This window comes from Mustela nigripes, chromosome 7 (genome assembly GCF_022355385.1).
Source record: "Mustela nigripes isolate SB6536 chromosome 7, MUSNIG.SB6536, whole genome shotgun sequence".
Taxonomy (NCBI): Eukaryota; Metazoa; Chordata; class Mammalia; order Carnivora; family Mustelidae; genus Mustela; species Mustela nigripes.
This window is the reverse complement of record NC_081563.1, coordinates 58,032,702-58,045,303: the sequence shown is the minus strand read 5'-3', so window position 1 is coordinate 58,045,303 and position 12,602 is coordinate 58,032,702. Positions and strand designations below refer to the sequence as shown.

Below are 12,602 nucleotides of genomic sequence, written 5' to 3'. Positions count from 1 at the left end.
TCCTTCTTTTAATTCAACAGATATTTCGGGTGCATACTTTGTGGTAGGCACTGCTGGGGGCACGAGGAAAGACAATATTCCAATTTTGCATCTTCATTGCATTGTGAACATTTTCGAAAAGATTTAGGAGCTGTGACTTTATCTTGCCCTCACAAGCACAGAGTGAATAATTTCCCAAAGTTCTATCTCTAATTAATAGCAGCTGCTCATATTCCGGAGACAAACCTCTCTACTGAGCAGCAGATTCTTATTTCTAGCTGCCTAATGAGTATCTTCCACCGCAATGTCTGGAAAGAGCTCCTCCTGCCTGTTCTCCTCCCCTAGATTAGTTTGCTACAGCTGCTGTAACAACGTACCACAAACTGAGTGAATTAAACAGAAATGTGTGGTTCTGGAGGCTGGAAGTCAGAGATCCAGGTGTCAGCAGAGTTGGTTTCTGTTGAGGGCTGGGGGAGGTGGGGAGGGGCAGACCTGCTACCCTAGCTTCTCTGGGTTGGCTGTCAGTCCTTGGTGTTTGTTGGCCTAGAGGCATATCACCCTGTTCTCTGCCCTCATCTTTACCTGGTGTACTCCCTGGGTGCTTGTGCGTCAACATCTCCGCGTCTTATAAGGCCATTAGTCATATTGCATTAGGGCTCCCCCTAATAACCTCATTTTGATTTGATTATCTCTGTGAAGACCCTATTTGTGGATTAAGGTCACGTTCTGAGGTACTGGGGGTTAGGACATCAACATCTATTTTGGAGCACAGAATTCAACCCCTAACCTCTCCCTAACACCAACCCCCAAATATCCCACTGGTAGTTGAATGGAACCCTCATTTTACAGGACCTTCACATGTAGCTCCATTCCCTCGCCAGCTGGTATGATGGGCCAGAAATGCCTGGACCACTGGCACTCTGTCAACTCTAGCATCAAGGATGTTAAAGAAACCGCTGTGGCATTGACAGTAGATAGGAAGCAGTTGCAGGAGGGAAGAGGGCCGGTGTTGGGGAAGCTGTGGCAGGGATGGAAAGGAGGCAGCCAGGGAGCGTGGACATTGGGGAACAGAGTGTGGGACAAGAGGGAAGACCAAAGGAGAAGGATCCGCCCTGAGGGGAAGCATGGTGAGTGTGGGGTGGCCGAGCTTGGCAGATAAACTTAACTCCAGAGCTTGAGAGAGAGGCAGGAGCGGCAAACAGGTCTTCGTTGTCCTGAGTGGATTGGATCCCACCAGGAAAGAGAGAGCTGGGGAAGATAAGTGAGCACCAGGAGATCGAGAAGGGTCCAAGAGGCACGGGAGAGAACCAGGAGGGAAATGTGCTCCTGAGGCCAAGACAGGGTGAGAAGGTCTGCAACAACCCCAGTACAGGCTGAGGGTGGGCCGTTCCTTCACACCAGCGAACTGTGACAATTGGAGCTGGCTGTGCTCCAGTCAGAAGCAAACTGCAAACACGCCTCGCTCATCTTTTAACTGTTTATTGTATAATATAAAACTACAAAAGTAAGACTGCTCATTTCCATGTACACTTAATCTGTCCAATTTGTTTAGATTACAGCCCAAACCTACATGTGAATACAGCTATCTGGGTTCCGATGTAACGTCTGTAATATTGCATAGAAAAGGCACAGCTCTCAGGTCTGTGGGGGGAAAGGTTATACCTCCTTTTTGACAAAAGCCTTCCTCAAAAACCGTGCACCAAACATCTCACTATGTACATATTTTCCAAAATCTTGTATTTGTTTGCTTGTCTGGAATGTATTTCTCTTCCAAACGTGTTATCCCCAAAACACGTCTGCAATTTTTGTTGGCTTTGTCTGCCACAGCATTTGATCCTGGCTAATTTTCAAGAACCATCAGACTCATTCTTAGAAGCACTGAGGACAACTGTACACAAGCAGGACACACACAGTTCGCTGCCTTCGGCAGTGACAGGAAGTTAACCATTCACGGCCAGAACTGGTTAAATATGCTCTTTTCAATATTTTCAGAAAAGGTATAAAGGTCCAATTTGTAACAGCAAGGTTTTGAAATTAAGACAATTAATATAGAGGGTACAACTGCTGCACAAAGTAGAGTTTTGTTGTCTATTTTTTTACATCTGTCATTTAAGAAGGCTGCCCTGTGGTATTCATAATTCATTGTTTACCACAAAGGTGGTTAATAAATTTAAGCTTTAAAAACGATCTGTAAGATGATACTTTGGCTCTTTGGAGCTTATTTATTTAATAAATTTTCCTTGATTGACCTCAGGGCAGTTGGGATTCTCCACGGGGATATGGCAATAAAAAGCTCAATTGATAAAGACACTCGAGGTATAGCGGAGGTTCTGGCTAGTTCTCACCCTTTGGTGTGAACGAGGGTGTCAGTGTGGCTGCCCCTTCTGTCATCAAGAGAAAGTGTTACTAAAAAAAGTTTAAAAATATCAACCCTTTGATGCTTGATTTTCTTAAAAATTTGGAGGTATTGAAACATTCCTCATCCATACCCTTTGCATATTTCAAATAGACCTACATTAGAGAAGAGGCGAAAACTGGATGTGGACCATGCATACGAGAGAAGATCCAGGGGCCTGGTCAGACCCCCTTGGAACACAAACTGACATTCCTACAAGAGAATACATTCCTACCATACATTCTTGCACATGGTATGATCCAGATGTTGTTAGAGCTCCACAGTCAAATAAATATATTTACACAGAAAAAAAAAGGAATAAATAACTTATGAAAAAAATCACTTCAAATTCAAAGCTCTTATGATTCTGCTCTCATCTTGTCATTTCATTGCACATCACTGTCAATTTTCCTCTCCCAGCCCCACCCAGCATGTCTTTCTCAGAAAGGCACCTCCAACTGCCAGGCTGAGTCCGGATGCCACGCAATGTCCTTTAGGAAGGGGAAAGGCACGATAGCCAGGTGGCATCTGGAAGCACTCCCACACTCAACCTGGGGCTTAGAGATCACACCCAGGCCCGCGTTCTTCCCTGTTGGGACCTCACTTTGTGAAAATAAGACAGCAGTCACTTGGACACTTGGATGTTTTTGCTCTTTGAAAAATGGGCCCCTAATTTCCCACATCTTCCTCAACAGACCTGGAATAGCAAGCATTTATGGTGAGGGTCCAGCATTAAAAAGCATTTATTTGCCTGCTGTTGTTGGGGGTTTTTTGTTTTGATTTGGAAGCCCAGCCTTACAAATACGAGAGAGTCAGAGAACCATGTTTGGGCAACACTTTGTTACGCTTATTTGAACTGTTGCCCAACATATGGGATTTGTTTAAACACACGATTTGCTAATCCAACCAAAGTACAGTTGTTCTAAGTTACTGTAAATCAGTTTTTAACAATGGCAAATCAACTGCCTTACCCTGGTATTGTTCAGAATAATCAACACTATTGTGTCTGTACACGTATGTATGTGCATGCGGCATGTGGGGAGTTCGCCAGGGCCTCCGGTTATCAGAAGTGCGGCGCCTGGGCTGCCTTGTTCTCCACAGGAAGAGGAAGCTCTTAAAATGGACAGGCACAGTGACACCGGAAGCATCTACAACAGGCCTCACCTCAGCTAGATGGTCCCTGGTCCTGTCAAAGGAAATGCCCCATCTGCAGCAGGGAGAGGCGTCCAGGTGGAGGCTGCTTGTAGGAGAACAAGTGCAATTTGATCTCTCACTGCTCTACTGAGGGGCCGATTAGCCTTTGAAAACACATTCAAGTGGGGAAAAATGTAAATTCGAATATAGAAGAATTCAATCATACCATACACAAATCTTTTGCTTAAATGAGCAGTTCCTTCATCACAAATGTATTTGCTCTGCCATGTGCATTATAAAAATAAAACTATCTATGGCTTGTTTAAAGTGCCATTTTATAAAGCTGTCTTTTTTAATTGGCCAGAAAGACTCAATTTTATCCATGGCAAGAAGTGAGCAGAATTGGTGACTGGATATTGACAAATGACCAACAACAAAGACAACAACAATAACACAAATCCCATAATTTAAAAATTCTTAAATAAATATAAAAGTTATTCCTAAAGAAGCCATCTGCATTTCAACAATATAGGTTGTAACCAGCTAAAGTACCATTGGAAGAAAGAAAAAAAAACTGAAACGAAAAGGCCATCAACAATTTCGGCAACAAGCATGATACATTGCAAATGTTTTTTTTTTTTAAATTAAATATACACCACTAGGAATAAGAAGCTCCTTCTCAAGTGTCCTGGGGGTGGGGTGTGGGGGTGGGGTGGAGGGGAAGCAGGGGGAAGGAAGAGGAACATGCATAGAGAGTCCTGTCTGTGTATTTGGGTTATACAGCCTTGTAAAGTGTAGTTAAAGCAGTTGAATCAAGAAAGCAACAAGACTGGAAGCTGTGACATAATGGTACCAACTCCAGGTTCAAGAGCCAACGGATGTTACAAGACAGCACCCAGGCTGGGCCGGGGTGAGCTATGCTCACTGTGGTGATCACGAAGATGCCATTTTCAGCACTTAGCAACAGAGGGAACAAAAGCTCTAGGGAAGGGAAGCTGGAAAAGACAACTGAGCAACACAGTGGATGCCTTCTGGGGTAGTTTCTTCCTTGTGAGCTCTAAGCATTGCAAACAGGGTTTAGTTCCACAAAGAGGTCAGTTACTTTTCAGAAAATTTTGTTCTCATGTAAAATTTCAGGTCATCGTAAAAATTATGCCAAAAGGGAAAGATCTGGGTTTCTGTTTAAAAAAATAAGAACAATTAAAAGCACAAACTTGGCATAAATACAGTGAGTATTCGATATCAAGAGAGGGAGCTAAAGAGAACCATCACTTCAAACCTCCCCCCACCCCAGCTCCATGGGCCATCTCCCGCCAACTGCTTAATGCAAGTTTGATGAGCAGACGTGGCTCTGGCTTTGGAAGTCACAGTGCTGGCGGGTGTTCATGCCAGGGGGTCGGTGCCTGTGAAATTTGGGTGTGATATCGCCTGGCCCTTTCTTAAAGCAGTGTGTGTGTGTGTGTGTGTGTGTGTGTGTGTGTTTGCATTTGGGGACATCGACTGCGGGTTAATTTGATCCAATTTTCTCTTTGCACCAAACACATATAAAACATTACAACTCTATAAAAGTACAAGTGCAACTTGTACATCTGAAGTTTGCAGGAACTATGTGAGCAAATCCTATCAAAATAGCTATCTCATATGTATAAACAGCATTTGTTTTTAGAAAAACAATATCATAAACTGCAGAATCTGTACAAAAATATAAAATAAATTTGGGCAGCAGTTTCTAAACAGCCATGTAAATGCAACACTTAGGAGGAGTAGTTAATGCCTCTAAAAAGGCTGAATTGCCAAGTCAACCTATACAGGGCGAAAATGCCAGAAAAGGTACTGAGATTATCTAAATAATATATATATATATATATATATATATATATATATATATTCTCTTTTTACCTCTTGCAATAAAACTTATAGAAAAAATAGACAAATATGCACATGCAATGTACAGCTTTTCCAACTTATTCCTTGTGCTTCACTTGAACTGTTTATTTTTGTCATTCAGCATAGCAACATTGTCTTCCAATGTAGTCTTTCCTATTCCAGGGCAGTAGGTCTCTGAGAACCACTCAAAAAAGCATATTAAAAGTGGTCATACGTGGATGAAGGCACTCCAACTCTGCTCAAAGCAAAAACTAGTGTGATCCTTGTGTAAAACGATCTTTTTCTCTGAAAAAGGCAAGCAAGGGTGCATGCACAGTGCGGAGAGCTGGGGGGTGCGGGGACACTCGCAGGGTCTGGGCGGCGCAGGCACCGGTCTGGGGCTCTTAGGAGCCGACCAGCACCTCCATGATGTGGTCCAGCTCCGTGAGGTCCATTTTGAAAGGCTGACTCGGGGCCACCGGCTGGCTGCTGTACGGGGCCAGAGTCTTGAGGAGATCGTCGGCCGACACCGGGGCCATCTTGGAGGCTGTCCCTGCCGCGGACGTGCAGGGGTCGAAGTCATACATGGACGTGTCGATGTCTGCAAACAGGATGTCGTCCAAGGTCAAGTCTGTCAGAAAGCCCGTGGACGTCGTGATTTCAAAGTTCCCGGGCAGAGAGTCCATCAGCTTGGGGTCGTCGGGCCTCGGGACGCTCGGCGCACCAGAGCCCCCTCGGGAGGTGTCGGGCGCAGCCGCGGCGGCCCCTGGGGAGGTAGATGTGGGACAGAGCTCCTCGATCTCGTCCAGGGCGGAGGAGAAGCTGTCCTTCTCCGGCGGGGGCGCTGGGGCCGGGAGTCTGGCGGGAGCCGCGGGCGGCGCGGCCGGGGAAGTGCAAAACGGGGCATCGTCGTCGTCCTCGAGCAGCGAGGCAGGCGTGAGGCAGGCCTCCAGGGGCGTAGTGCTTCCGAGGTCGCTGGCCAGCGCGGGCGGAGGCGGCGCGGGGGCGCTGAGCACGGCCGGCGCCTCCCGGTAGCTGGCGCTCAGCGAGTCGGGCGGGGGTGAGGCAGCGGCGGCCAACACCGGCCTCAGGCTGCCTTCCTGTTTGAGCTCCTCCTGGATCCGCCGCAACATGTTGTTGATCAGAACGGTCTTTTGCAAGCTGGGCTCGGTGAGGGGCCTGTGGTTATAGAGTTTCATAAGGGAAATGTTGAAGATAGTCTGGCGCTGTAAGGTGTAAGACACCTTGGATGGACCATCGGAGGGAGACACGATTTTGCCTTCCAGCCCATCTTCATGCTCATCAAACTTCCGTTTTTCTCCTTTACCCAACATATATCTGCAAAGGGGAAAGGAAGGAAGTGGAATTAATCACATGAAAACGAATTTCTCCCCTAAAAAAAAAAAAAAAAAAAGGCGCTGACGCGGCGGTCAGGAGTTGGGACTTGAGTTCCTTACCCAAGGTTGGTTAGAAGAGATGAATTAATTGGGGGAAATCTTTTGGAATGTGAGAGCATTGGGAAATCTACCTTTGTATGCTGGTGGAGCAATTTTTATCACTAGGTAGTCTGGTGAATGTATTTCTTGAGAAATGTGTACGACACAGGCAAGTTAAACGTTACCATGGAAACCATGATTTTGACTTGCTCCACTCGTGCGCTTGCGTTGGCTTGCCTAACATTACCATGCAGGTTCCATTTCCCTCCCCCAAACAGATTTATTTTTAACGCCCAAGAAAACACTAGCAATGCTATGACCTAACAGATAAAGGTGTCAAAGATTATAGCTTGAACACATCTTGAATGATTAAAAGAACCTAGGTGGAGAAGTGGGGAGAAGGGCATGGACAATTTTCGTAGAACCCTGTGTGCTTTCAAAATGCCTTTTCCTTCCTCATTATGCACAGAGCTTTTCTGCCTGTTTGGTGACATGTGGTGAAGCTCTTGGCCTGTGTCAAATGACCACAGTGATGGAGCTGCCACCGCTTTTCAGCCTAGAATAAAGTGGAGGAATGTGGCTTTCCCAGCCCGAGTGCCAATGGTTCAATTTGACTACATACAGTTACCTCTGAACGCACTGGACAAATTCAAAAGTAATTTGTTCTGATTATAAGCACTGCTGTTTGAGTACGGGAGACATTTCATAACAAATACCTACCGTGATTCCAGAGATACATACTATTTCAAAAAAACCACCACCTCCTATCTCAGACCTTGAGTATGTACGAATGGCTTGAATTTTAACTCCTGCCCCACCTCACGTGCTGTTCCCAACCTAGGCCGCCTCCTTGCCTGCTCTTGCCTCAGTGAAGACCCCCTCAAGGGGCTGCACCTTCTGGAGAGTGGTCCTTCCTTTCAGAACTTCCACCATCAAGACCACTGGCCTTCGCCTCATAGACCTCACCTGCTAACCATTAATCACGGAAGTTGTTCTTCTGCCATCCAGACCAGGAGACATGGTTCTCATTACTTCAGGCCTGTGATTCCTACCCACACCCCCAACCTCTGCAGCACTTACCCACAGAGGAGTATTAATCCTACCCTCAGTGCCACTCACTCATAGATCTCTTCATATACAAGCAGTTTGTACTTATCCGACTTTTCTTCTAAAAGCGACTTGCCTTTACTGAATTGCTTCAGCTGATTCACGTGCAGCCTCGCTGAATCCTTTATATTTTACTCATTCTGCATCTATGCTATCCTGGGCACTCTGCCAGAAAAAGGGTAGTCGGCAGATGAATAAAGCCTGGTCTTCAAGGGGGTGAAAATCATCTCCTACACCTCATTCTCATTTTTTGAGTTGAGTCTCATCATAAAGGAATAAGGCTAACCATAATAAAACTCACAGATCTTCCTTGAGACAATTTGATGAGGAAGACCTCGCTGCCCACCCCCACTGCCTCCCAAGCAGACAAACATGCAGGTGGTCACGGGGCACACGAGTTCCACCTGCAGTGACTGCCTCCTCACGCCTCAGTCCCTGGGAGAGAACAGCCACAACCCAGCAATGTCAGTCAGCTTGAGGATTTGTTAATGTTCATAAAGAATCTAAGTTACTTGTATGGAATGCTCTCCCTCATGGAAACATTAAGAAAATGGATGTCGATCACAAGGACCAAAGACCAGTCCCATAATCTTCTATGAGGCAAGGAAGATACAGTGGTAATAACTCTTGTATCTACTACTTCACATGACAAAACATTTCCTATTGTTTAGTGCTAGAAAGTCTCATTTGTGTATATACTTTGCATAGAACATTTCCCACCTAAAGTATCTGCACTCATTTTAACTTGAGTGTGAATCAGAGAGGAGGTGATTTCATTTCACATTACAAAACACTTTCTCCTTTATGCCTTAGAAGTGTTACTGGACGACTGTGTTTTCAAACAGTTATACTGTTTGTTATCTGCCTAAAATTTAAGCATTTAAATATTCATTTCTAGGAAAACTTCAGTTTTGCCAAAGAGCTCACCAAGTGCATTTAATTCTCATTATAAAGCTGGTAGATGGTCTGTGTTATAGGTTATAATGTAATAGTACCCAATACATGGAAATCTGTGTGAGACGACACAAATGCAGAGAAATATACTCCCAAACAGTGTTGCTCAAAGCGTGGTCTGCAGAAGGTGCCAATCTGTGAATTGTTACTGGCCCATGAGGAGTTAAACAGAGATACTATATTATTTAGAAATGTTTAACAGCATATTTACAGAGTAACTATATGTCTATAAGTCTAATTTCTAAAATGAGGCTTCTGTTTTTGTCTTTGTACTTAAATTTCATTTCTCTATTAAGTATTTTTATATTTTACATAAGTATTCATCTATGAAAGAAAAAACAAACAAGACGGTTCTTCAATCACACAAAGTTTGAGAAGCACTGTCCTTAAATGTAAACCAAAATCAAATACCAAACAACTAAAAACAAATTAGTAAGCTCAATAGCACTTGGAATTTTTACTGGTTTTCTGGAGGAGAGGGAATAGCTAAAACAGTGTAGGCTTTTCTTTGTCTTCTAGTCATCAATATAGGATTGTCTTTTAAATACTGGTTGCCAGAATAAACAATAGGGCTTTCTCAATAACTTTCTCAATAAGGATTACTTCTCTAGAAATTATCAATGAATTGATAAAACTCGAATATTTACCAAGCATGCAGTACTAGGCATTTAGCAGAATTCCCATAGCTGAAGGAGATCGGTGGTGATGTTTTCAAAGAGATTGCAATGTGAGAAGCACTTAATTTCCAATTAGAATGATCCAGCTGGTCATAGCTGTGTGATAATCCTAATGATTTAGGAACAGCCTGATAAGATGTTGTAATGCTGGAAAAGGAAGGAGGAGGACCCTTGTAAGCAAAATCTGAGGGCAGGACAGACAAATCAAAGCTTGGATGCTTTTCAAAAGTGTAAATAAGAGCCCACGACAGAGTGTCTCCAAGCAGGTTAGCCTTCCTTTCACTATGGCATTTTATGAGGCCAGGCTGGCTCCACACACCCATCGAGACTGCAAAACGCACACAATACTGATTTGTAATCCTGATTCTATTGAGATTTTTAAAGAAAGGAATAACATGCAACATGATAAAATCCAGTCCACTTTTTTGCTTAGAGGCTTTTGATTTAAAAATTTTTTTAAAGATTAAAGTTTTTCCAGAGTTTGAGTAAAACATTGAGTCAAGTGTTGCCACTGACCACATTCAGAAGAGGCCTCCAACTCCTCGGGGTGGGAGGTTTTGAGAACTCTCTCTCTCTCTCAGGGCGGGTGTTAATGCCCACCTCCTGGAGCAGGGCACGGTTCAGAGAAGGAAAGACCAGCCACTCAAGAACCTGAGGGCAAATGGTGTCCCTCGGCCTGGAGCTGGGCTAGCCAAATCCAGGGTCAGCAGCTCCTCAGAAGCCTCTTTCTCAGGCAAACTAAGAAAATAACAATAGCTCTTTAAAGCCCGAGATTGGAGAAGCATGTGACCTTTGAAAAGGCCTCCTGGCTGGGGCTCATTAAGTGCTTCAAGGTTAACACTGGAGGAGAGGCTGTTCTGCTGTTCCTGACTCCCAGACCCTAGCTGTGCAGCCAGCACTGACACCAACACCGACACCTGGACAACGGACCCGAAGTTCACCGAAAGGAGGAGCTTGTGACAAGTGTTGCTTCTAGGCCACCCAGAGACCTTGGGATGACTTTAGCCCAAACCACAGGTTGTCTACCCCTTTTTTCAGTAAAAAATCCAAAAAGGACCCTGAATTTCAGGGCTGGTAAGAGACAAGCCCCTCCTCCACAATGGAGGAAGGAGGGGGTTGCTTCCTCCCCTTTCTGCCCCTCCAAAAAGGAGCCTGAAACCAACCACAAACACTTCTCTTGGATATTTGGTGGCTTTTAATATAAGGTTCATGATAAAACACCCTTCTTTCCAATAAACCTGTTAGGAAACAAATGCCTAGCATCCTGATTTTCTTAACATAAATTTTAGCAAGTATTTACTACGGCAAACTGAGCTTTGAAGATAAAGAGCAACCCATGGGTAGCAATATAATGAAAACTTCTCTTCCAGAGTTTTCTAGTAAGCTTAACACTGATACAACTCTATATACCAAACCCAGCTTTCAATTGCACAACTTTCATCAGAAAGGACCTTGCCCTCAAAGGCTACAATCTGCGTGGGCAAATGATCAAAAGTCACAAAGGGTCACTAAAACATTCCTCGGAAGAAAAAGGAGCAGAAACATAGGAGCCTATTATTACCTCACTATGGCGGAGTTTGCACTTCCAGATTCTTTTCTTCTCCTTTTTTTAGATTTATTTATTTGAGAGGAGAGAGCATGAGCAGGGGTAGGGGTTGGTGCAGACAGGCAAGGAGAGAGAATCTTCAAGCAGACTCCCTGCTGAGCCTGGAGCTGGATGTGGGGCTAATCTCAGGACCCTGAGATCATGACCTGAGCTGAAATCAAGAGTTGGCGGCTTACCCAACTGAGCCACCTAGTCGCCCCTGCATTTCCAGATTCTGAGTGACTGCCCAGAGCAAGGCATGTGAGAGGTTATTATGGGCTGGGGTGATGAGGAGAAACTTTTGGAGATAGGATTTGAGATTTAAATTGAAGGCGGGATTGTCTCTTAAGGCCTGTTTCCTAATCCTGACAGTAAGCACCATGAGGGCAGACTCTGTCTCATTCATTTCTGTATCCTCAGGACAGGGCAGTCTCTGGACACACAGAAGACACCCCATAACCCCCCACCCTGGCTAAATGAATGATGAATGGAAAGAATGAGTAAAGAGTCTGAGGGACAGCCCGGGAACTGAACGACATAGAGATGTGTGTGTCTTTGTCCCTGACTGTGAACAGTGCATGGGCGGGAGGGTCTGAGAAAGAGGAGAACTGAACAGACCTCAGAGGAGGCAGCCGTACAGGATGGGCCGTCGGTAAGTCAAAAGCGGTGAGATAGAGGCACATCTGGTGGGCAGGGAAGCCTCAGCTCAGAAGGCTGTCTCACAAATGCCTGTCACACTCCTCAAATTTGGGCAAGTATTACACTCACCTTGAGGTGAGTAACACAGAATGCTGCCCCCCTGCCCCCAAGATTCTCATTCAACAGGTCAAATGTGGGACCCAAGAAGGCATTTCCAGGTCTCCAGGTAATGGTGGTCTGGGGACCCTATTTCGTGAACCACAACTTCCTCTTTTCCCCCTCCAACCTCTTCATATTTAAGCCTGTGGATATTTTTACCCAATTAATCTTGAGTCCAAAGGTCTTCCCTATTTGTGTCTAAGCAAGTAAGGGAAAAAAGAGAAATGAACAGAGTTTTTGCAAAGGCAACTGGCAAATGGCATTTAAAAAAATAAAACAAACCCAACTCTTTGCAGAATTAAGGTGTCTTTGGCTCAATTTAATGGTAAAGTCCAGCTTCTCAGCCTGATACACCAGATCTCACTAGCTCAGTGGGACCCAAATTCTTCTTGCTGTGATCTTAGAGTGCAAGGTAGTGAAGCCTCAAGCACAGCATCCAAAAAGGAACTGAAACAGTACCTACATGTTACCTATGTGTTACCCATATATTAAAAGGCTAACATTTCAGGGGCGCCTGGGTGGCTCAGTGGGTTAAGCCGCTGCCTTCGGCTCAGGTCATGATCTCAGAGTCCTGGGATCGAGTCCCGCATCGGGCTCTCTGCTCAGCAGGGAGCCTGCTTCCCCCTCTCTCTCTGCCTGCCTCTCCATCTACTTGTGATCTCTGTCAAATG

General features: G+C 44.9%; 1 protein-coding gene across 3 annotated transcripts in view; it reads right to left on the bottom strand.

The window, feature by feature from the left end:
• Window positions 1-5,471: 5,471 nt before the first annotated feature.
• SERTAD2 (SERTA domain containing 2) overlaps window positions 5,472-12,602 on the bottom strand; it is a 114,869-nt gene continuing 107,738 nt past the window's right edge. For 2 of the 3 annotated variants that reach the window (XM_059407787.1, XM_059407786.1), the window contains exon 2: window positions 5,472-6,712. In XM_059407787.1, the coding sequence (XP_059263770.1) occupies window positions 5,779-6,708 (930 nt within the window). In that variant the 5' untranslated portion in view covers window positions 6,709-6,712 and the 3' untranslated portion in view covers window positions 5,472-5,778. Of the gene's footprint in view, window positions 6,713-9,518; window positions 9,538-12,602 lie in introns of those variants that run through there. The other variant, XM_059407788.1, reaches the window with a different exon arrangement.